The 25,646-nt window shown below is 43.4% G+C and overlaps 1 protein-coding gene across 3 annotated transcripts in view; it reads left to right on the forward strand.

Moving 5' to 3' along the window:
• Nucleotides 1-25,646, forward strand: part of ST7L (suppression of tumorigenicity 7 like) — a 424,041-nt gene that overhangs the window by 33,631 nt on the left and 364,764 nt on the right. For all 3 annotated transcript variants that reach the window (XM_068269737.1, XM_068269735.1, XM_068269736.1), the window contains exon 2: nucleotides 2,773-2,855. In XM_068269737.1, the coding sequence (XP_068125838.1) occupies nucleotides 2,773-2,855 (83 nt within the window). The remainder of the gene's footprint in view (nucleotides 1-2,772; nucleotides 2,856-25,646) is intronic.

Consider the following 25,646-nt stretch of genomic DNA (forward strand, 5'->3'; position numbering starts at 1 on the left):
TTAGGTAGGCCCAGTAATACAAGTACAGGCTGTCATAGGACAGGAGCACATGATCCTGTAGATTACACTAGGGAGTGGAGGACCCTGCCAGAGGCTTACAATCTAAAGGGAGGGGTGGAAACACTAGGGGGGGCTGTTAAATATTCCTTAGAGAGTTACTGTGTGGTAGGAGGTGGGTAGGCCATCATAAAGAGGTGGGTTTTGAGGGCTTGCTTGAATGTGTTGAAAGAGGGAGCAAGTCTGATGGGTGGTGGAAGGGCATTCCAGAGGGTGGGGGCAGCTCTTGAGAAATCCTGCAGGCGGGCATGGGAGTGTGAAATGCGCGGGGTGGTGAGGCGAAGGTCGTTGGAGGAACGGAGGGGGCGACCTGGTGTATACTTGTGAACAAGCTGCGAGATGTAGGTAGGGCATGTTTTGTGCACAGATTTATACGCCAGGCATAGAATCTTGAAACTTATCCTGAGACGGATAGGGAGCCAGTGCAGGGATTCACAAAGGGGAGATGTGGATGCAGAGCGGTGCGAAGAATGGATGAGTCTTGCAGCCGCTTTCATCACTGATTGAAGGGGGGCAGTGCGTTTCAGGGGGAGGCCAGAAAGGAGTGAGTTACAGTAATCAAGGCGGGAGATGATGAGGGCATGGATGAGCAGTTTGGTCGTGTCCGGGGTTAAGAATGGGCGGATCTTGGAGATATTACGGAGGTGGAAATTGCAGGCTCTTGTGATGTTTTGGATGTGTGGGATGAAGGAGAGGTCAGAGTCCAAGGTGACACCCAGGCAGCGGGCCTGGGAGGTAGGGAGAATGGTTGTGTTGTCGATTGTGAGGTGGAAACCTGGGATGGGTGCAGCAGCATGGGGTGGAAGGATCAGGAGCTCAGTTTTGTCTAGGTTAAGCTTTAGGAACCTAGCTGACATCCAGGAGGAAATTGCTGAGAGACACGAGGAGACCTTGTTCATGGTGGTGGCTGAGAGATCGGGGGTATGGAGGTAAATCTGAGTGTCATCTGCATAAAGGTGGTAATTGAAGCCCAGGGAGGAGATAAGCTTGCCAATTGAGGAAGTGTATATGGAGAAAAGAAGGGGGCCTAGAACAGAGCCCTGGGGGACCCCAACTGAAAGGGGGGCAGGAGTTGAGGAGGAGCCATTGAAGGAAGTGGTGAAGGAGCGATTGGATAGGTAGGAGGAGATCCAGGCCAAGGCAAGCATAGTAATCACGTGATCAGCAAACATACGCGATGGCTGCTGATCACTGAGGGGAGATGTCAGCTGTCATGACATCTTAATCTCCCCTCTCCGGTGCGCATGATAGTGTCGAGACGGTTCGTTAGCGCAAGGCAGCAGCATCACCTTTGGACGTAGATTCAACATACGTCGGTCCCAAAAAGCAAAAATATATACTGTATTTTTCGGACTATAAGACGCACTCTTTCTCCCCCAAAAGTGGGGAGAAAAAGTCCCTGCGTCTTATAGTCCAAATGCAGGGAATCCCAGGGAATCACCGAACAGCTGACCCGCCGCATGTCGGGATTCCCTGCACTCCTGTGGTCTTCGATCCTCCTCCATGTCACCCTCAATATTTGTCTGCATGTCCTTTGTGTCCGCCTCCTTGCCCCGCGCTGCGTGTCATGTAGTTATCGGCAGAAACCGCTCGTATTAATTAGCGGACTGACCCTGTATACATATTGTGTCCACCTCTTTGCCCCTCGCTGCGCCGTGTTTTGTAAATCAGCGGCAGAAGCCGCTCGTATCACTCACCAGACAGAGCGTGCCTGCAGTGAACAGGGACTCCCCTCTCGCTCACTCCTTCCCCCAAGTGCCGGTCAAGTGTGTAATGACGCGACCATGAAGTACCAGCACTTGGGGGAAGGAGTGAGCGAGAGAGGAGTCCCTGTTTGGCGCAGGCACGCACTGTCTGGTGAGTGATACGAGCGGCTTCTGCCGCTGATTTACATAACACATGGCGCAGCGAGGGGCAAAGAGGCGGACACAATTTGTATACACTGGGGACAGTCCGTTGTTTAATACTGGGAGGCAGCATGAGGACACTGGGGGCAGCATGAGGACACTGGGGAACAAGAGGAGGACACTGGGGGGCAGCATGAAGAAACTGGAGTAACAGGAGGAGGACATTGGGGGCCAAGAGGAAAACACAAGGGTGACAGGAACAGGACAGTAATTGGGAGGACATCTACAAAATGCTCCTGGACCATGGACATACCAGGTTTAGTATATATATATTGTCGTTCAGGATTTCACGATACATGGCTCCGTCCATTTTCCCGTTAATGCGATTAAGTTGTCCTGTGCCCTTAGCAGAAAAACGCCCCCAAAGTATATATATATATATATATATATATATATATATATATATATATATATATATATATATATATATATATATATATATATATATATATATATATATATATATATATATACAGTGTGTGTGTGTGTGTGTGCGTGTGTGTGTGTGCGCGTGTATGTATATATTTATTTATTAATTATACTAAACCTGGTACGTCACCCTCTAAACCTAGGAGCGTCTTATAGTCTGAAAAATACGGTAATATAATTAAGGTAAGAAAGTAATATAGAAATGAAGTTTAATCAAGAACAACTTACAGTGATTATTTTGCCTGTACATGTGCTGAAAGGTTATTCTTGTCAAATAGATGATAAATAAGTCCTTTATGAGAAGTTTTGTGAATAGAGCCCATTGTTTCCTTGTGGTTCACTATGTTAATACATTATTAATTTATGTTTCTGTTCTTAGTTACTCTTTTTCTCAACACGTTGACACCAAAGTTCTACGTTGCTCTTACTGGCACATCATCTCTGATATCTGGACTAATACTGGTATGTAATGAGAATATATGTGATTACAGTATTATGTGAAATGTACAGATGATACATTGAGGAGACCAATCGGTAGACCTTCTGGTCTCAAATGCAAGCACAAAACATCCAAACTTTTTTTTTTTCTCCTAAATCCTGGTGTATTTATTTGTCTGTTGGCTCCGCCCACTTTTTCTAACCCTAACACACAATTAGGGCTGGTGCACACCGAGCGGCTTTTTCAGCGTTTCTGCAGCCGCTTGCGGCTGCGGCTCCGCTTGGTCAATGTATCTCAATGGGGTGGTGCACACCAGAGCGGGAGGCATTTTGCAGAAACGAAAAATGCCTGGGTGAGGCATTTTTTGGATTTCGGATGCGTTTCTGCCTCAATGTTAAGTATAGGAAAAACGCAAACCGCTCTGAAAAACGCCTGTTCAGAGCGGTTTTGCCGGCGTTTTTGTTACAGAAGCTGTTCAGTAACAGCTTTACTGTAACAATATATGAAATCTACTATACTGAAAACCGCAGCAGCAATCCGCAAAACGCTAGCAAAACGCCATAGAAAAATAAAAAAAAGCGTTTCAAAATCTGCTAGCATTTTGCGGATCTGCTAGCGGTTTTTGGTGTGCACCAGCCCTAACTCAGTGACCAAGTTTGTGAGCTTTGTGGTCTATGGCAACAATAATTAGCATTGAAATAAAACAAATCTTATTGGCTGTTTGTGGATTCAACCCCTTTTCTGAATTTGAACCCCAGTCACCCAATGACCAACTGTACCAGGTTTGAGGCTTGTGCCATTAACCGTGCAAGAATGGCAGCAATTAAATATTACCCTTAAAAATCAAGAAGTTAATTTTGATTGGCTTTTTTAGGCCCCACCCAATTTTCTAAATATTAATCCCAGTCACCCAGTGACCAACTGTGCAAAGAGAACCCTACAATTAACCTCCCTGGCAGTATGAATATTTCCAGATTTTAGGGTCTGTTTCTGAACATTTCAGACCCTAAACAATCATGCTGCTAGTAAGCCAGCAGCAGCCCCTGCTCCCACTCGCCTCCCTGGACTCCCGTGCTGCAATTTTGCATCCATCCACTGGGGGGCACTGTAACACTTTGGTGAGATCAATGAAGGTGATCTCAACAGAGTGACTCAGAGCCTCCGAGGGACAGGAAATAGAAGGGCTACTGAAGTCTGGATCACCAGGGAGCTACAGTGGTTTGCAAAAATTGGCTCTTATAAAAGAGTTGCAAGAAGAAAGCCATTGTTAACAGAAAAGCATAAGAAGTCCCATTTGCAGTTTGCACAGCAAACATGGAAGAAGGTGCTCTGGTCAGATGAGACCAAAATGAAACTTTTTGGCCAAAATGCAAAACTCTGTGTGGCAGAAAACTAACACTGCACATCACTTAGAACACACCATCCCCACTGTCAAATATGGTGGTGGCAGCATCATGCTCTGGGGGTGCTTCTCTTCAGCAGGGACAGGGAAGCTGGTCAGAGTTGATGGGAAGATGGATGGAGCCAAATACAGGGCAATCTTGGAAGAAAACCTCTTGAGTCTGCAAAAGACTTGAGATTGGGGCAGAGGTTCACCTTCAGCAGGACAACGACCCTAAACATAAAGCCAGGGCAACAACGGAATGGTTTAAAACAAAACATATCCATGTGTTAGAATGGCCCAGCCAAAGTCCAGATCTAAATCCAATCGAGAATCTGTGGCAAGATCTTAAAACTGCTGTTCACAAACGCTGTCCATCTAATCTGACTGAGCTGGAGCTGTTTTGCAAAGAAGAATGGGCAAGGATTTCAGTCTCTAGATGTGCAAAGCTGGTAGAGACATACCCTAAAAGACTGGCAGCTGTAATTGCAGCAAAAGGTGGTTCTACAAAGTATTGATTAAGGGGGCTGAATAATTATGCACACCCCACTTTGCAGTTATTTTTGTTTTTAAATGTTTGGAATCATGTATGATTTTTGTTCCACTTCTCACATGTACACTACTTTGTATTGATCTTTCACGTGGAATTCCAATAAAATTGATTCATGTTTGTGGCAGTAATATGACAAAATGTGAAAACTTCAAAGGGGCCGAATACTTTTGCAAACCACTGTATATAATTTTTTTTTCAGCAAAACTCTGGGTACACTTTAAGTCCACGCCCCCGATGACATCACGCAGCACCGCCGCTCGACCGTCCTGATTGGTCTGGGGGGTGGAGGGGAGGGAGTAGCCTGTGTCCCGCTGGCAGCACCGATTGTGCGCAGGACCTAGGAAAATGCAGCATGTGGCGGTTCTTGGGCTTACCGCTTGAGCATGAAAATCCCAGCCTGAGCTCAGCTCGGGATTTCCGCCAGGGGGGGTTAATTGCAAAGTGCTAAAAAGTTATTCTAAACGGAAAATGAAAAAATATCTCCTAGGAGAAAACTCAGGAGAAAAAGCAAATTGCATCTGGACCCTGGGGCCATATGCAATTCACTTTTTCTCCCGAGTTGTCTCCCAAGTGATATTTTGAAACTTGTCTAAAATACCTTTTTTTAATCAGCAGCAAGCAAGAAAATATTTAAAATAGTTTTGATAGTACTTTTCCACCTACTTTTTGGTACTTTTTCAATTGAAAAGTGTGGAAAAGTAATTCTTAAAAGATCAAAAATTATCTCCTAGGAGAAAACTCAGAAGAAAAAGTCAATTGTGTAGGGGCCCTAGTGTTGCTAAACAGCATGATGTCAATCTACTTTTCCCTAGATAAATACGCTTACTGATGGATTGCATGGTTGGTTACTTGTTAGATGCTAGTTGAAAAGTATAGAACAAAAGCTAGAAATCGCATTTATTCAGTTGTTTGAGGGTTTTTTTTTTTTTTTTTTTTTTTTTTCCCTTTAGGATTACCAAGAAATGTTTCAAACCATAAGAGTGACTTTTAAGAATAAATAGTAATTTCTTTACACTTGCTTTTCATCACTTGCTGAAATATCAGTGGCATGCAGATAAACACGAGATTAATTTATTTCAGGGATGCCCAACTCCAGTCCTCAAAGGCCGAGATCATCACACATTTTTGGCACAGCTCAATTTTATTGATGGGACTGAATCAGGAAAGGTGTGGATCATCAAGTAGAGCACATTTGCTAATTATCCATCCATCTTAAAAACCGGCATGGATATGGCCCTCGAGGACTGGAGTTGGGCATCCCTGATGTATCTCATTTATTATGAAGCAGGCAGCCTACTACAGCTGAATGACCAGCACATCTCAATGTACTCAACAGCCGCTATGACAGTCTGTGTGAAAACTAACATCCACTACAAAGGAGCCTAAGCCTTCTAACAGGATAGCAGTGGTTCCTGGGTGATTGATTTCTGTGAATGCATTTGTATGAACATTTGCATGAGTGTGCAAAGGGTTACTGACATTTTTCTGGCCACACACCCTTTAGCACCTCCCTAATAACTTGAGGCGATGTGCCTGGATTTATGTATTTTTTTCTTGTAACTTTCCTTTGTGGCCTGGGTTAATCAAGTGAACTCCCTCCTTCCCCTGTCTGTGACCATTGTCAGCATGCACACCACTTATGCTGGTGTGTGCATGGTGCGCATGGGTATATTTTGTTAGCTCCCTTGTGCGATTAGTCTGAAGCACTATCTGTCCCAGGCGAGGAGGTCAGAATATGTGCTCCTAATTTTTGGATAGGTTTGATGCAATGAATGTTTGCATGTCTGCACTTTATGCATGTTACAGCGCCAGAATTAGGACACCTAGGAATACTAGGGTACTTCTACGCAGTGTCGGTGACTATGCAACAGAATGCATTATTTTATATCTAAGATCTTGGCTTTTAACTTGGCTGAAGGGATAGCAGTGGTTCCTGGATGATTGATTTCTGTGAATGCATTTGTATGAACACTTGCATGTGAGTGTGTGGAGGGCTACTTTGCCATTTTGCTGGCCACACCTCCTGTACCACCTCCCTAATTTTATTTAAATGTCCAAACTTGAGGCGATGTGCCTGGGTTTGTGTTTTTGTTCGTTTTGTTTTTTAGATTAAAATGACAGCCGCTGTTTTGAGCCACAAGCTCTTTTTCAAGCTTATGACCAGCTAGCCAGTCGGCTTGAAAAAGTTTGTGGCTCGAAACAGCACCGCAATGTTGTGTTAACGTTGTCATGTCAATCTGATATTCAGTAAAAGATCTTTTTTTTTTTTTTTTTTTTTTTTTTTTTGCTGAACAATTTGAAATAGACAACTAGAAATAAATCAGATAACATAAGTGTGAAATGGTCCTGTAGGTCAGCTTACTGTAGTTGTAATAGTTGTTGACTGAATTTGTGACTGTAACCACATATGAAAACAATGGGATTTTACACCCCTTTTGGTGCTCTCTACATGGATGGAATATTAGAAATTCCACATGCGATTATGTGCAATTATGAAATATTCCTCAAGATGGCGCCATATCGCCACATCCAGCTGCACTTAGCACTTTATTTTAGCAGTCAAAATGCTCAGACTAAAATACAGTTTCAGTTCAGGGACACTTGAGTGGAAAAATGTAGCCACAGAGCTTTCTAACACAGAAAATCGGTTAGTGCCAATTCAATGCTAATCGCAATGGCTAAGTATGTTTTTTTTCACATCGGTTTTGCTTTTCTAAACTTATAACACAGTTGCAATCACTAAAAGTTTTTTTTTTATTAAAAAAAGATTCCCTCTGGTGTGAAACGGCCTATAGGATTTCATTGTCTGAAGTGCTTGTCTGTTTTTAAATTGTAATTTAGTCAAGTTAAAAATGAAATGTGTACTTTGAGCTTTATGCGAAGTATTCTGTAGAAACTGTTCATGAGTAGAGCTGGCTGTAGTGGACTACAAGCATTCATTTTCCCTATATTTAAAACACAGTGGTTCCTAGTAAGATTGGATTAACATTTAGGGAACAATGTACTGACACTTGATCTTTCAGAACATGAAGCCTCTGCACACCTGGACTATTAAGGCGGCCATACATCTTGACTTGGTGGCCAATCGACCATCCAATTCGATAAATATTATTGAATCATATGAAAATCTGCGCCGCCAAAAGCATGCCCGATCGACAATGCAACCAGTTTTGAGCTGAAATTGGTCATATGTATCGATCAGACATCCTGCAAGATTTCTGATTTTCATGGCCGATTGGGTGTGCGAAGGTGAGTGATATCAGGAGGCGTGACAAACTTGACAAAACCCTCAGCTCTGTTCCTTCTAGTGTATGCATTAATACATTACCTGTCCTATGGCCTATAGCGCGTGGCACAAGTGTGATGTCACGCGCTAAACGCCAGCAGTGTTTGAAGTGCAAATGGAGGGGCGAGAAGCGTATGATGGATGGGAACTGTGCGGTGGATGACATAAGACAGGTAATGTATAAATGCACACACATTTATACACTAGGGGGAAAAGCGGCGGATGGAGTGGCCGATTCACCAGAGATTTCATGCTCAAATTGATCAGGAATCGAACTACGGTGTATTGGCAGCCGCCAGCTCTCTCTCTCTCTAATCAAATTTGATCAGAGAGAGATTTGTCTCTTGGTCGAATCTCCCCATCATCGATAGGAAGTGAGCCAAACGGTAACATTTTATAGCTGGGGTTGAAAGCTCAATATCATTTGTATGTAAACCTGAAATATTGGTATCTCATTGTTTATTCCTATACACTAGCTTACACCTAAAAATTACATTATTATTTTAAGCTCACTAAGCCTGTTTGAATTGCATTTACCTAGTATGTTGACATAATTAACTTTAGCACTAGGGAGGTGAGTTTAGGCATATTATTTGTTGATTTTTGCTGTGAATTCTTTAGCAAGTACGCTCTTTTGTGCCGCTGTCACCCCTAATTAAAGAACAACTATCAAAGAAACTGTTTTTCTGTAAACCCCACATACCTAGAGCGCTTTTAGCCAGCAACACTAAAATGCTTTTCAGAGGTCCCTCAGCACAGCCTGTGTGAAATGAAAGCTTTGTTATTGTTTGTGTATGCTGAATGTGCTGGCCACAGTCCTCCATAGTAATGCCCAAAGTGAGAACTGTTCTATGTAAATGTGATTTTCTTAATTAAAAACATGAAAAGATGGAAAAAAAAGGCCTTTGTATTGCTATTTGCTAGTAAATTACTGGAAATATGTGACATTTAAAATTTTAGTTAACTTTGATAGTTGTCCTTTTGAAGTCTGCTGTATGGCTGGATTGCGCGGTTACAAGTCTTTACTAACCGCGCATGTGCAGAACACTTCCGGCTATGGGAGCATGATTGAGGAGGTGGGTGGCTGGGACGGTCAGGTCAGAGTCTGTATTTGGGGGTGACAGCGGCACAATGGAGGGGACTTGGATGACACAGAGGGGCCTCGAAGGCTACAGGGGGCTGGAAGAAGCCCCGATTTAGGTGTACTTAAAAAAAAAAAAACTTGCAAACTCCCCAAATTTCTTAAAACTTGTTGTCCCCCATTTACTCTGGTATTGCCAGAATGGCTGAGCTGGCCAAAATAGGGCCGTGCTGGCTCAACCATGTCATCCATCATGGTCCATAGCAAGGTGGACCCTATAAAGAGGGAGGCGTCTTTCCTGCATTTGGCAAAGCCCCCTTGTCCGTGTAAAGAACAAGATGCTCAAACCCATCTCAAGCAAGAGGATGAGGGGGTAACTACCCCATTACATGTTGCAGTAAATCCTGGAGGTGGGGTGACCTTTCAAATCCATATCAAAGACTGATATGATACAAGTGCAAATTTGGTCTGATGCGGGTTTTACCCATACACATTTTAGCAGGTATAGGAAAGCCATTATTGTCACAGTAAAGTCTGTATCTTGAGGTACTAATTTATAATCCTCTACACTACTGTGCAAAATTTCAGGACAGCATATTGCACTAAGCTCATCCATGTCAAGGAGACAGAGTACAGCACATTCTTCACTCAGGTGGGTGGTGAGGATCTACCTAGAAGTCCTTTCCTATCTACAATCTACTGGTAGATCATGATCTCCCTAATTGAAAACCCTGCTCTAGAAGGTAAAGGTTGTGGGTGAGCCACGGTGCAGAATGGCCTAACAACTGTTTCGCATATTAGCACTTTTTCTGAAGATCTATGTGCAGCTGCACTCTTAAAACTTGGAGATGAGAATGGTGTTGCGTGTCTGGCTGCGTCGCTCTGTAACACCCTAACCTTAGTAACTGAGAATGCAGCACACAGCTGTGAACACTAATTCTGGCTGCTATGAGCCTCTTGCCCCTGGAGAAGCTGGTATAAAAATTGATATTACCGCTCCAGTTCATGCCCAACCTTCTTTTGTCCTTCATGGGACCATTTAAGCTCTTGTACTTCATGTCCTGTTAGGTGATAGTCATGGAGAATATACAGTATTCCCAAAACCTATAAGGGCAGAGTCCCACTGCAGAGCGCTTTTTGATCTGTTTTCGTTTTTTTTTTTTTTTTTAACGCACTCCCATTGACTTGCAGTAAAATCACAGCAAAATTGATGCAATTGGGATTTTTCGAAATGTTGTAAGTATCGGTTATTTTGAATTTGCCAGCATGGTTTTTAGGTGTTTGGCAGGTGAGCAGCTCATAATCCAATGGGACCCGGTTTATTCCGGACAGAACATTAAAAGCGGTGGCTGGAATGGTGGTTTTGCTGGCATTTATTAATTGCAGCTGTTTAAAACGTGGTTCTTGAACACAACATACAGTATCTTTCAGGTATCTCTACAGCTTAGCCACCATAATAGACTTGCATATGAATGCAATTGTATTGCAGTTAAAGTGACACTGAAGTAAAAACAAACTGATGATGTAATTATTGATGTTTAGTACTGATAATTAATAGAACATTAGTAACAAAGAAAATAGTCTCATATTTAAATTTTTATAGATATAGCTTTTTTTTTTTTTTTTTTTTTTTTTTATAACCTTGCATAATTCTGTCATATTTGCAATTACAAGCCATACTTTATATTTAAACTGTAAAATAAGCAGAGCTAATGATCCTTTCAAATTCCTTGCAGTAAAAATCTTATCTAAATCTGTCTCTGGGTTAGTGCACAACAGACTCGCTATTGCAATCTCTAGTGCTTAGTGATTTGCGATAGCAATTTTGTGAAGCGAGTTTCAGAGCGATTTTTTTTTAATGAATGGGCATTTTTGCTCATTCGTTAAAGCTGAATCACTCCAAAAAATGTGTGCACCAGCCCTAAGACTTTTTTTTTTTTTTTTTTTATGCTCCAGAAAACAGACCCAAGCTGTGTTGGAGAGCTCAGAGAGGCTCTTTAGCATAGATAACTGAAATTTCGTAACGCTTCCTGTACTGGAAGCAATATGAGACTCATATCTGTGCTACTAATGTTCTATTTCTTATCTGTACTACACATACAAATCATTATCTCCTAAGTTTATTTTCACTTCAGATTCCCTTTAACACTCATAGAAGAAGTTACTCTACCGTATTCCATCCATGACATCAAGACTTTGTGAGACTTTTGACAAATGCCTGCTAACAGTTTGGTAGTGCCTTTCGGCTGCGTTGCACAGTTGCATGTGTATGTAGTTGTCAGCAGTTGATCTGGAATGCTGTAATGCTAACCAGCAGTATTTTTTTTCTGGGCATCTACTTTTAACAATTCCACGCTGTTCTGTCCTGCAAGGTGGTTTATTTGATGAATGCAACTTTGCATTAAAGGGAAGGTCCAAGCAAAATAAAAAAATGAGTTTCACTTACCTGGGGCTTCTACCAGCCCCATGCAGCCATCCTGTGCCCTCCTAGTCACTCACTGCTGCTCCAGTCCCCCGCTGGCAGCTTGCCGACCTCGGAGGTCGACGGGCCGCATTGCGTACATTTTTACGCATTCCCGCTAGTGCAGGAACATTAACACATACATTTTTATGCATTAGTGGTGCAACGCGTAAAAATGTACGTATTAAACCACTAACGCTTAAAAATGTATGTGTTGATGTTGCCAGCAGGGGACTGGAGCAGCAGTGAGTGACTACGAGGGCACAGGATGGCTGCATGGGGCTGGTAGAAGCCCCAGGTAAGTGAAACTCATTTTTTTATTTTGCTTGGACCTTCCCTTTAATGTTACAGTTCTTATATGTGACGTATTCTGGAACCTGGGATGTATTTAATTGCTGCATTTATACTTACCTGGGTCTTCCTCCTGCCCCATGAGGTGCCTGGGGTCCTTTGCTGTACTCCCCGGCCACTCCATTCTTTTAGAATACTTCTCGGTAGATTAGCCGGCCGCGCTCTTCTGCGCGCCTTGGCCACGTGCGCATCCCCCGTCCTCCTGTGTCTGAGAGCGTTCTGATCCTGCACAGTAGTACTGCACAATGTGCAGTATGTTCCTGGGCGCGGAAGAGGGTGGGGGTGCACATACGGCCGGGCCATGCATGATCAGAACACACAATTGGCCAACCTACCAGAAAGGATTTTAAGAGAATGGAGCAGACGAAGAGGATGGTGGGGAACACAACGCACTTCATGGTGGCTGGAGGAAACCCCAGGTAAGCATAAATGCAGTGATTAAACCCATCTCAGGTACACTTTACAGAGCATCCGAACTGAAAATATACTTGCCCTCCGCTGATTCTAGGTGGCACCTACTGACATACCTCTGGTGACCCATTCAGCCACCAGGCACATTCATTTTGAAAATGGTGCCAACCCTGGAAGAACTTCCTGGTCATTGTTGCAACGCCTTTGCCATTTTCATATCGAATGCATCATACCTCATTTACAGTGTAGCAGATTCCAGAGCTGGAAAAATGGTTAACTTTCCAGTTATCACAGGCAGAACACAGAGTTAAAGTGAACCTGAACTCTTGTACAGGACAAAAGGAAAACCTAGATAAATGCACCCTGTATGTATTTAGAGAGTTTAGTCTGTCTAATTCTCCCTCATCCTTGTCTAATCACACGTTGTTTTTTTAATTTGATCTCTCCCCTGTGTCAGCTGACTGCCATGGCAGATGAGCTCATTTACAAGCACGGATGTTAACAATATGTCTGCTTCCATGAAAGCAGGAAGAAGAAACACTGGAGAATTATTTTAGGATTTGTATCAGCTGTAACAAGTTTTTCTTTAAAGGTTATTATGCTCTTGCGTATCTTTTAGAGAAGAAATGAAGTTCTGAGTTCAGGTCCACTTTAACCACTTCCCGACTGCCTAACGCACAGAGGCGGCCGGGAAGCGGACCCCGCAAGGACCAGCTCATGCCCAAAGGCGGCGGTCCTTGTAGGGGCATGGGCGGAGCAATCGCGTCATCCGTGACGCGATCCTCCGCCGGCGCCTGTCTCCGCTCACCCGCCGCAACACCCCGCCGGCCATACGGAAGCGCCGGCGGGATGTTAACCCGACGATCGCCGCATACAAAGTGTATAATACACTTTGTAATGTTTACAAAGTGTATTATACAGGCTGCCTCCTGCCCTGGTGGTCCCAGTGTCCGAGGGACCACCAGGGCAGGCTGCAGCCACCCTATGTCGCACCCAAGCACACTTTCTCCCCCCCCCCCTGCCCCAGATCGCCCACAGCACCCCTCAGACCCCCCCTGCCCACCCCCCAGACCCCTGTTTGCACCCAATCACCCCCCTAATCACCCATCAATCACTCCCTGTCACTATATCTGTCAACGCTATTTTTTTTTATTCCCCCCCCCTGCCCCCTCCTGATCACCCCCCACCCCTCAGATTCTCCCCAGACCCCCCCCCCCCCCCCCCTGTGTACTGTATGCATCTATCCCCCCTGATCGCCTGTCAATCACCCATCAATCACCCCCTGTCACTGCCACCCATCAATCAGCCCCTAACCTGCCCCTTGCGGGCAATCTGATCACCCACACCAATAGATCGCCCACAGATCCGACATCAGATCACCACCCAAGCGCAGTGTTTACATCTATTCTCTCCTCTAAACACCCACTAATTACCCATCAATCACCCATCAATCACCCCCTATCACCACCTGTCACTGTTACCCATCAGATCAGACCCTAATCTGCCTCTTGCGGGCACCCAATCACCCGCCTACACGCTCAGATTGCCCTCAGACCCCCCCCCTTATCAATTCGCCAGGGCATTATTTACATCTGTCCTTCCCTGTAATAACCCACTGATCACCTGTCAATCACCCATCAATCACCCCCTGTCACTGCTACCCATCAGATTAGACCCCTATCTGCCCCTAGGGTACTCAATCACCCGCCCATACCCTCAGAACGCCCTCAGACCCCAGCCCTGATCACCTCGCCAGTGCATTGCTTGCATCTATTCCCCCCTCTAATCACACCTTGCGACACCCATCAATCACCTCCTGTCACACCCTAGCACACCTACCCATCAGATCAGGCCCTAATTTGCCCCGTGTGGGCTCCTGATCACTCGGCCAAACCCTCAGATCCCCCTCAGACCCCCTTCCGATCACCTCCCCAGTGCATTGATTGCATCTATTTTCCCCTCTAACCACCCCCTGAGACACCCATCAATCACCCCCTGCCACCCCCTAGCACTCCTATCCATCAGATCAGGCCCAATACAACCTGTCATCTAAAAGGCCACTCTGCTTATGACCGGTTCCACAAAATTCGCCCCCTAATAGACCACCTGTCATCAAAATTTTCAGATGCTTATACCCCTGAACAGTCATTTTGAGACATTTGGTTTCCAGACTACTCAAGGTTTTGGGCCCGTAAAATGCCAGGGCAGTATAGGAACCCCACAAGTGACCCCATTTTAGAAAAAAAGACACCCCAAGGTATTCTGTTAGGTGTATGACGAGTTCATAGAAGACTTTATTTTTTGTCAAAAGTTAGCGGAAATTGATTTTTATTCTTTTTCAAAGTGTCATTTTTCACTAACTTGTGACAAAAAATAAAATCTTCTATGAACTCACCATACTCCTAACGGAATACCTTGGGGTGTCTTCTTTCTAAAATGGGGTCACTTGTGGGGTTCCTATACTGCCCTGACATTTTAGGGGCCCTAAACTGTGCGGAGTAGTCTACAAAACAAATGCCTCAAAATGACCTGTGAATAGGACATTGGGCCCCTTAGCGCACCTAGGCTGCAAAAAAGTGTCACACGTGGTATCGCCGTACTCAGGAGAAGTAGTATAATGTGTTTTGGGGTGTATTTTTACACATACCCATGCTGGGTGGGAGAAATGTCTCTGTAAATGGACAATTGTGTGTGTAAAAAAAAAAAAAAAAAAAAAAAAAAAAAAATCAGCATTTACAGAGATATTTCTCCCACCCAGCATGGGTATGTATAAAAATACACCCCAAAACACATTATACTACTTCTCCCGAGTACGGCGATACCACATGTGTGGCACTTTTTTTGCACCCTAACTGTGCTAAGGGGCCCAAAGTCCAATGAGTACCTTTAAGATTTCACAGGTCATTTTGCGGCATTTGATTTCCAGACTACTCCTCACGGTTTAGGGCCCCTAAAATGCCAGGGCAGTATAGGAACCCCACAAATGACCCCATTTTAGAAAGAAGACACCCCAATGTATTCTGTTAGGACTATGGTGAGTTCATAGAAGATTTTATTTTTTGTCACAAGTTAGCGGAAAATGACACTTTGTGAAAAAAAGCCAATTAAACTCAATTTCCGCTAACTTGTGACAAAAAACAAAATCTTCTATGAACTCACCATACTCCTAACGGAATACCTTGGGGTGTCTTCTTTCTAAAATGGGGTCATTTGCAGGGTTCCTATACTGCCCGGGCATTTTAGGGGCCCTAAACCGTGAGGAGTAGTCTGGAAATCAAATTCTGCAAGATGACCTGTGAAATCCTAAAGGTACTCATTGGACTTTGGGCCCCTTAGCGCAGTTAGGGTGCAAAAAAGTGCCACACATGTGGTATCGCGGTACTCGGGAGAAGTAGTACAATGTGTTTTGGGGTGTATTTTTACACATACCCATGCTGGGTGGGAGAAATTTCTCTGTAAATGGACAATTGTGTGTAAAAAAAAAAAAAATTGTCATTTACAGAGATATTTCTCCCACCCAGCATGGGTATGTGTAAAAATACACCCCAAAACACATTGTACTACTTCTCCCGAGTACGGCGAAACCACGTGTGGCAGTTTTTTGCACCCTAACTGCGCTAAAGGGCCCAAAGTCCAATGAGCACCTTTAGGCTTTACAGGGGTGCTTACAATTAGGCACCCCCAATATGCCAGGACAGTAAACACACCCCACAAATGACCCCATTTTGGAAAGTAGACACTTCAAGGTATTCAGAGAGGGGCATGGTGAGTCCGTGGCAGATTTCATTTTTTTTTTTGTCGCAAGTTAGAAAAAATGGAAACTTTTTTTTTTCTCACAAAGTGTCATTTTCCGCTTACTTGTGACAAAAAATAATATCTTCTATGAACTCACTATGCCTCTCAGTGAATACTTTGGGATGTCTTCTTTCCAAAATGGGGTCATTTGGGGGGTATTTATACTATCCTGGAATTCTAGCCCCTCATGAAACATGACAGGGGGTCAGAAAAGTCATAGATGCTTGAAAATGGGAAAATTCACTTTTTGCACCATAGTTTGTAAATGCTATAACTTTTACCCAAACCAATAAATATAGGCTGAATGGGTTTTTTTTCATCAAAAACATGTTTGTCCACATTTTTCGCGCTGCATGTATACAGAAATTTTACTTTATTTGAAAAATGTCAGCACAGAAAGTTAAAAAAATCATTTTTTTGCCAAAATTCATGTCTTTTTTGATGAATATAATAAAAAGTAAAAATCGCAGCAGCAATCAAATAGCACCAAAAGAAAGCTTTATTAGTGACAAGAAAAGGAGCCAAAATTCGTTTAGGTGGTAGGTTGTATGAGCGAGCAATAAACCGTGAAAGCTGCAGTAGTCTGAATGGAAAAAAAGTGCCTGGTCCTTAAAGAGGATCTGTAACATGAAAAGATCCCCTGGGGGGTACTCACCTCGGGTGGGGGAAGCCTCCGGATCCTAATGAGGCTTCCCACGCCGTCCTCCATCCGTCAGGGGTCTCGCTGCAGCCCTCCGTGGAGTCCGTGCAGCGGTGACGTCAATATTTACCTTCCTGGCTCCTGCGCAGGTGCTCTGACGGCTGTCGGCTCCGAACTACACGGATATACCCGATCGCCGTCAGATCTGCTCTACTGCGCAGGCGCAAGTTTCCTGCGCCTGCGCAGTAGAGCGGACCCGAATGAGATCGGGTATTTCTGTGTAGTTCGGAACGGAAAGCCGCCACAGCGCCCCCGCCGGCTGTGCGGAGGGCTGCTGCGAGACCCCCGTGGGACAGAGGACGGCGTGGGAAGCCTCATTAGGATCCGGAGGCTTCCCCCACCCGAGGTGAGTACCCCCCAGGGGATCTTTTTAATGTTACAGAGTCTCTTTAAGGGGTGTAAAGCCCACGGTCCTCAAGTTGTTAATTGGCTCTTGGCAAGATTTTATTATGGGTCTTCATGGGCTTCAAAAAAAAACCCTGCTGACGAACAAGCCATCCATCCTGGATTGGATATAAGAATACCATCTCTAAACCATCGTAGTATTCACACCTTAGCCTGTAATAAAAAAAATATTCAAAATAGTTCAAAAAAAGAGTACTTTCTCCCCATCTAATTCTATCTGTGCTTCTACACAGCTGCTCTAAAAGCATACATAACAGCTGAACTCACAGTAACCCTGGAATTTATATTTTTCATAGTTTTCTAGGTACTGCGGGCATCCTAGCAGCACCATTTTGACAGGAAACATTAGGCAAACTGTTACTCACCTACTGAGAGATTATCAGGCAAACCACATCCAGCTACTGAGAAATAAAGGTTCTCAGTAATACTTTACGGTGTAACCTCCTTGGTGGCAAGGACGAGGCTGACCAGTTCATTAAAAAACTTGCTACAAACGGTATGGACGAGTTAACCTCGTGTAACAATTCTCCATGCTGAAAACTGGCCTGGATAGTTATAATGGTGTATGTGCACCACCTACTACAGTTGTTTTTTAGTTGATGGAACTGCACTCAATAGGCCATACCCTTGTAAGCGGTCAGACGTGCAGGACCTTTCACCTGGGTACTGACAGGATCCACAGAATACAGGAAAAGACTTGGGTCCGCAGTAGTCTTCTCGGGTTATCAAAATCTTAAATCAAACTAATAAGAACATGATGCCACAGGACAGCAACAGTCTGCTTTTTCGGGCACCTGCCCTTTTTTTCAAGCCGTCCACCATAAGAACAACGTTAAAATCACTGATCACATTCTGCACAACTGACATCACACGCAGTCGTCACATGATGTCAAAAAAGTTACTGATAGGTTGCTCATACATAACATAAATACATAGATTGCGAACCATCCATAATGTTATAAAGGTTCCACCTCATACCTGAATGCAGGATCTCACATATATAATCTTCTCAACCTAAAATCCACTCTGCAGCAGAGGCTTATCGCGCGCACAAACGTGGCTAATACAGCCGCATATAGTAAACAAAGAGCTGGGGTGCCACCTACTACAGGAAGTCAGCCCGTGCTGACTCTAACCAATAGCATGAAGAATGCACCGGACCTCAAACACGCCCCCAGAAACTTCATATCTGTTGCTAAGCGACATGTAAACAGTACAGGGGGGGGGGGACAATACAGGCATGCATGGCCAGCCACCGCAACAGACAGGATCTATAAGCATGGGTGATAAAAATAAAGAAGTAAAGATAACCCACAAGGCAATGTTACATATTTGAAAACTGCTAAATATCTACAAAATATATACAAAAGAAGCCAGTTAGCTACCAATTAAAGTTAAGGTCATACTCCCTGTTAAGGCCAGTATTGATGGTATCAAGTTCACGTATCCACTTTGCCTCAGCCCTTAATAACTTCCTATGTCTGTCGCCACCTCTAACATCAAGGGGGGGAACACCTCTCTCTCTGCTGCTGTCCTGTAGCATCATGTTTTTATTATTTTGATTCAATAAACATTTCGATAACCTGAGAAGACTGCTGCGGACCCAAATCTTTTCCACCTACTACAGTTGCACATATTTATTATTATTGCTTTATAAAGCACCAACATATTCCGTGGCACTGTACAAAGAAAGAAATGAACATTGGGTACATTCTCAGGATACACCTAACATTTGGTGTTCGGGCCTTTTCCTATGTAGCCCCTACTCTATGGAACTCGCTTCCACAATCACTATGAGAGGCTCCTTCTCTGGACAACTTAAAAAAAAAAAAAAAAAAGCTAAAAACTCACCTCTTTTCCCTAGCCTTTGAGACTGCATAATGCAGGGTCACAGCGCTTTGAGTCCCCAGGGAGAAAAGCACTATAAAAATATTATTATTGTGATAATTATAATCTAGAAAATGGTGTACACCAATACACAAAATACATAAGACAAAATATAAAAACTATACAAAATACAGAATATAAAATACAGAATTGGTAATGACTGATAAATGTAACATGATGAATAAAATTTATAATGATTTTGGAGACACAATAGGGGGAGAGAGCCCTGCCCTTGCGAGCTTACAATCTAAAGGGAGTGTGTGTGTGTGGGGGGGGGGGGGGGGGGGGGAGAGAGACAAGAGGAGAAATATTACAGCATAAAGAAATTCAAAGTTCTGTTAGATTCTATACAAACACCACTTGTATTGAATCTAGTATCATACTATATATTGTACAGAGAATGTCACTTATTGCCACACTGGTCTGAACTCCGTGAGGGACTATAACGAACACCATGGCTGAGAATTGGGCAGCAGACCTGATTGTGTACGGCAGCCCAACGATGATCTTTAAAGATCTGGCATGTCAGACCTTAGGCGATGCCTGAGCATCACCCAACGGCATTGTTCTTGGTAACCTCCCCACCTGCTGGAAGCTGCTCCGTAGGACACGCTTATCGTCCCTCTGCGGTGGTTTCCAGCAATCTGCATTTTTCATCCCGCAAGGAGCACAGGAGCGTGGTGATAATGGGCCCTGGAATGACCAGATCCTGCTGCTTCCAGAAAGTGGAAACAATTGTGATTAAAATGCTGCATTTGCATAAATGGCAGTAAATGACATGGAAGTCTGCGTGTGAACCGGCCCTTAGTTGTTGTACCACACAAGAGAGATGTTTTACTGTAGGTAAACACTGGGCAGTATTTATTTCTTCATCCATATTTGAGGAGGGTTTTTCTATTTGTGATAAGTTTTATTTTACAAATTTGAATTTAATTTTTTGACATGATTCTGTAGTTGAAACTTTTATTTTACTCAAAATGGATGCTAAACCCTTGCTTGATGGATTTTAGTAAGTTGCAGACAAAAATGTAATAAAAATTAATTGAACCACTTTTTGCACAGAATTCCTGCAGAAATTGAACGCCAGGGAGGTTAATACTCATGTTTCACAAGTGTGAATTCATAACGCTTTACCGAATGTAAATACGCTATCCATTTATTGATCAGAATTATGGACATGAAGAAATCAGTCTAATAAATGTCTCCCTGTCTGAAAGGGGGCTGGAGCTTCCTCTTTTGCTGTGAGGGCTCAGCTCCTATATCAGACCCTCCCATCAGGACCAGCCCTTTAAAGGACAACAGACGAGAGAGAGGGATATGGAGGCTGCCATATTTATTTCCTTTTAAGCACTACCTGTTGCCTGGCTATCCTGCTGATCCTTTGCCTCTAATCCTTTTAACCATAGACCCTGAACAAGCATGCGGCAGATCAGATGTTTCTGACATTGTCAGATCTGACAAGATTAGCTGCATGCTTGTTTCTGGTCTAATTCAGACACCACTGCAGCCATATAGATCAGCGGGGCTTCCGGGCAACTGATATTGTTAAAAAGGAAACAAATATGGCAGCCTCCATATTTTTCTTGCTTCAGTTGTACTTTAAGAGATTTGGAACCACAGATCTCTGTTGTCCTAGTCCATTATCTGTTTTGTCGAATTCCATCTAGCAGCAGGACACTAGCCAAAACGCAATACTTTGAATTATTTTGCACAAAGACTTTACAGCTTAATTGACAAATACAGTATTTTTAACTTTTCGGACATCTCCATAATTTTCTCTTTTCTGCTTATTCTATCCAACCAATCCTCTGTTGAACTACTAGATATATTTTTGGCAGGCTTATGTACACTCACCTAAAGGATTATTAAGAACACCATACTAATACGGTGTTTGACCCCCTTTCGCCTTCAGAACTGCTTTAATTCTACGTGGCGTTGATTCAACTAGGTGCTGAAAGCATTCTTTAGAAATGTTGGCCCATATTGATAGGATAGCATCTTGCAGTTGATGGAGATATGTGGGATGCACATCCAGGGCACAAAGCTCCCGTTCCATCAGATCACAAAGATGCTCTATTGGGTTGCGATCTGGTGACTGTGGGGGCCATTTTAGTACAGTGAACTCATTGTCATGTTCAAGAAACCAGTTTGAAATTATTCGAGCTTTGTGACATGGTGCATCATCTTGCTGGAAGTAACCATCAGAGGATGGGTACATGGTGGTCATGAAGGGATGGACATGGTCAGAAACAATGCTCAGGTAGCCCGTGACATTTAAACGATGCCCAATTGGCACTAAGGGGCCTAAAGTGTGCCAAGAAAACATCCCCCACACCATTACACCACCACCAGCCTGCACAGTGGTAACAAGGCATGATGGATCCATGTTCTCATGAGACTCATCAGACCAGGCAACATTTTTTCAGTCTTCAACTGTCCAATTTTGGTGAGCTCATGCAAATTGTAGCCTCTTTTTCTCTCCTCATCCTCCAGGATGGCTATATACATGAGATAGCTGGCTCCTCCCCTAAGGAAACACACCCAATACAAAATTTGCATAAAGCTGCCTCCTCCACCTCACCCATCAGTTTTGCTGTGTTTCCCACCTAGGAAACACCCGATACAGGCATTCTGTACCTGGTTCTTTTTCCTCTTCCCCTGATAGCTCTTGGAGGCCTGCGGGTGAGCTAGCTTTGGGGCGGCTGTGCATCAAAGGTAGGCACCTTGGTAGCCGAGTTTGCCGGCGGCTCTGGTGGAGATTGGAGCCGAAGGCCGGGAGTTCAGCATCCGCATGGCGTCTTGCCGACACGCGGAAGTAAGGGGACGGTAGCAGAGGTTGCGTTTCATGGATTGAGAAGTATGCAATCGGTGCGAACTACTTCTGCTGACTCGCGTCAGACCCTCCTCATAGGCGGAAGCGCGCGGCATTCAAACGCCATTACAGGTTCCAGCTACCAGGAACACAGTCGGAGGATGGTGCAGTCCGGTAATTCCTCTGTGGATGGCCGCAAACTCGCAGCAGATTCAGTGGAGCAGGTATGTCTGATTATCTCTGCTGAGTACTTGCCACGCTGGGGCAGTGATTTTGTAGTACATAGTCATGGCTTGGATAACCATTTTGATTGCTGTCTCTACTAGCTACTCCTAGTGGGGGTCTTTCTCTGGCATATGACATTCTATAATTGTTTTTTATGCAGAGAGGAATTGGCCTGTAGGATATTTGTTTAGTTGTTTTGCAGGCAAAGACTGTACAACCTGCTTTTAAACTGGTTGAGAAGTCCATGAGATGCTCAAATGGGAAGCGAAATTTTCAGCTTCTTAGTAAAAATCTCTATGCCAAAAATGTATTGCTAAAAATAAACTTGAATCCCTCTATAGCAGTGTTACATTTTATGGAATCTATGAGTCCTATTAGGGCTGAGACCCAGCCGCTCAGACCAGTACAAACCAGGTAAGGTCTTTTGATACTGGTATAAGACAGGCAAATGTGTATGCAAGCACTATGCAGTGCATTTATGGATGTCTTTGTGTCATTTCAGAACCTAAAGCCTGCAAGCTTCACTAAGAAAAAAAAAAAAAAATCTTGCTATACACTATCCGAAACCTTGGTGTAATGCTTGTTTTTTGTCAGTGGTAAAGCATGAAAATGGAAACCGGTTCTATGTTTCCAATTTTCTAACAATTTACTGGGAAATGTTTTCTTTCTTATTACCATCTGATTTAGAGGTAATGCAGTCTAATCAGGCTAATGAGATACCTCAGGTGTTTCATCCAAGGGTTGCAATTTCCTCTTATGAGGAAGCACACTCCCTATATCCCTGCTATAGGATCTGTATGTAATGCAATTGAGGCAAACAGTCAATGGAATTGTTGTTTTTCCGATCCATAAAACCACGATTCATTTCATTGGAAATGAATGGAAAGAACCTGTCAAATATTATTTTTGACCTTACTTAATGGGGTATCCCTTTGAGGATACAAGAACCTTTTATAGTTAAAGGGACTCCGAGCAGTGCAGAAACTATGGAAAGATGCACATCATTTTAAAGCTCTCTTTCTCCTCTTTCCAATGATATATAAACCGCCGCCCTACGCCTTTTAGTTTTCGCTATTTTCGCGATTAAAATTGCAGCGGCCGCGATTTCGATCGCGAAAATAGAGAAAACTAAAAGGCGTAGGGCAACGATTTAGATGTCGCCAGAAAGAGGAGAAAGAGAGCTTTAAAATGATATCCATCAAGCCATAGTTATATTGTATTACACAGGACGACACTTTCCCCAGTGTCAGCAGCTCCATTCTGCTGAATGTAGCTGCTGACTTTGACAAAAAGTCGCCCTGTGTAATACAATATAACTATGGCTTGATGGATATCGTTTTAAAGCTCTCTTTCTCCTCTTTCTGACGACACCTACATCGTCGCCCTACGCCTTTTAGTTTTCTCTATTTTCGCGATCGAAATCGCGGCCGCAGCAATTTCAATCGCGAAAATAGCGAAAACTAAAAGGCGTAGGGCGGCGGTTTATATATCATTGGAAAGAGGAGAAAGAGAGCTTTAAAATGATGTGCATCTTTCCATAGTTTCTGCACTGCTCGGAGTCCCTTTAAATCAGGATCTCCTTGGAAGTGCTTGTGAGCCTCATTTCACTCTTGTTGCATTCATTTGCAAAGCCAGTTGCTTTATTTATCTGGTTGCAGGAGATGAAGACCCATTTAGTAAACAAATCTCCAATTGAAATTGCTCAATCTGTTTTAACTGTAGATTGTCAATTTCCTACTGACATATCTTGTGAAGCATTCAGAATGCTGCTTACAGTCCAGGATTATTTAATCCTGCTAAAAGGTTCCTGTGGATGGAAAATCTGTTAAGGTTCTTTTCAGATTTTGTGCAAGAATTATAGGCATAGTTAATCGGCTTGCAGTGCAAATTTTATGCAATGATTATATGCATAGACTTCCTGAGGGCAAGTGTGCTTTTCATATAGGAATTATGTGCTAGGGTTATGCACATAAAATATTTGGTTTGCAAGTCTTCAGTTTGGATAAGCATATACGCATAGTTTGTATGCTGCTCTTCAGATAATGATAGGCAATGACTATATGCCTAGATCTCTGGATTGCGATACTTTTTTCAAATGTTTCTATGCAAAGATGATACATAGTTTTTTCTGATAGCAAGTTTGCTTTTCAGAAAGAGGTGGTTAGGGGCTCTGCATGTACATTGGTGACCGGAGTTTATGCCTTGGCTCTTCCTGTTCAGAAAACCTTCACCTATTATATAAGGAGTTCTTGGGCAAGACTCCCTAAACTGCTACTGCTCACAGAGCGTGCCCTAATGGCGGAAGCCCAGGCGCCTAGAGTCCGTGAGGACAAAAGCGCAGTATGAATGTTTAAGCAGCAATCCAGATTTAATCCCAGATCTTGTCATCTGCAGTCCAAGCTGTTTTCTTTGTGGGTTACCAAGTGTTCCCATGATCTTTATGAAAGATCCTAATTACAGTAGCAGCTATCTATCAATGCAGAAGTTTTTTTCTCGCTCCCTTTCTAGACTATCTTCTGATAGTTGCAAAGCTGAAGGAAGCCCTAAGGGCTTGTTTACACCTAGGGCGTTTTTCGTAATTTTTTTCAGTGCCTGCGATTTTTCAAAATTGTCCCAAAAACGCTTGTGCAATGAGAATTTATGGGACTGTGCATATCGGCGCATATTGTCTGCTTTCCGCTGACTAAAGTGCTGCCTACGCCATATTTTGGGCCATTTCGCTATAATGCATTGTATAGGAAAAGTACAAAATGCTCACAAAATCGATTTAAGTGGAACTTGCAGTCCACCCAGATTGCTCTCTCTACTAGCCTATCTCAAGATATTCTGCAAGGCAGAAAATGAGGTTCTTGCCTTAGGATCGGTTTACCCCAGGGAAATATTCTAACAGATTTGGTTGAATTACAAATGATTATTTCATAGCAGTTGGTATCTAAACAGATATGTTTGATGATTAGCAGCTACTTGTGTTGCTGCTTGGGACAATGTTGTTCTTCCCAAAGGCCCCCCAAAGGGTATAGGGACATTTCTGCTGGATTAGGGTCTAGAGAGCAAACTCCTTTCCTCCAATGAAATTAATAGGGAAGGTACTCCAAAAGGGAGGATCAGGCCACTATAATTCTTATTATGCCAGACTGGCTAAAATAGGTTTGGTATCTGCTGTTACCCTACTATTTGGTAGAAGAGCCATTGATCCTGCAGATCTTGGATGATCTTTTGAAGCAGGGGCAGGTATGCTTTCCTCAGTAGACCCTATATCTGAAGTTGTGGTTTACGCAACCTGAACAAAGGCTGTTTTTTTGTCTGAAACAGCACAGCTATCGCCGTACAGCAGCCCTCTTTTGTCATTGTAAGGATGAAATAAAGAGTTGAACTCTTTTTACATAGTGGCAGCTAATGATCCCATTCTTATGATGTGGCTCTCTGAAGGGCGCTTGGTTCTAAACGAGGGTTCGTCAAGACAAGT

The sequence above is a fragment of the Hyperolius riggenbachi genome, chromosome 2, assembly GCF_040937935.1.
Source record: "Hyperolius riggenbachi isolate aHypRig1 chromosome 2, aHypRig1.pri, whole genome shotgun sequence".
Classification (NCBI taxonomy): Eukaryota; Metazoa; Chordata; class Amphibia; order Anura; family Hyperoliidae; genus Hyperolius; species Hyperolius riggenbachi.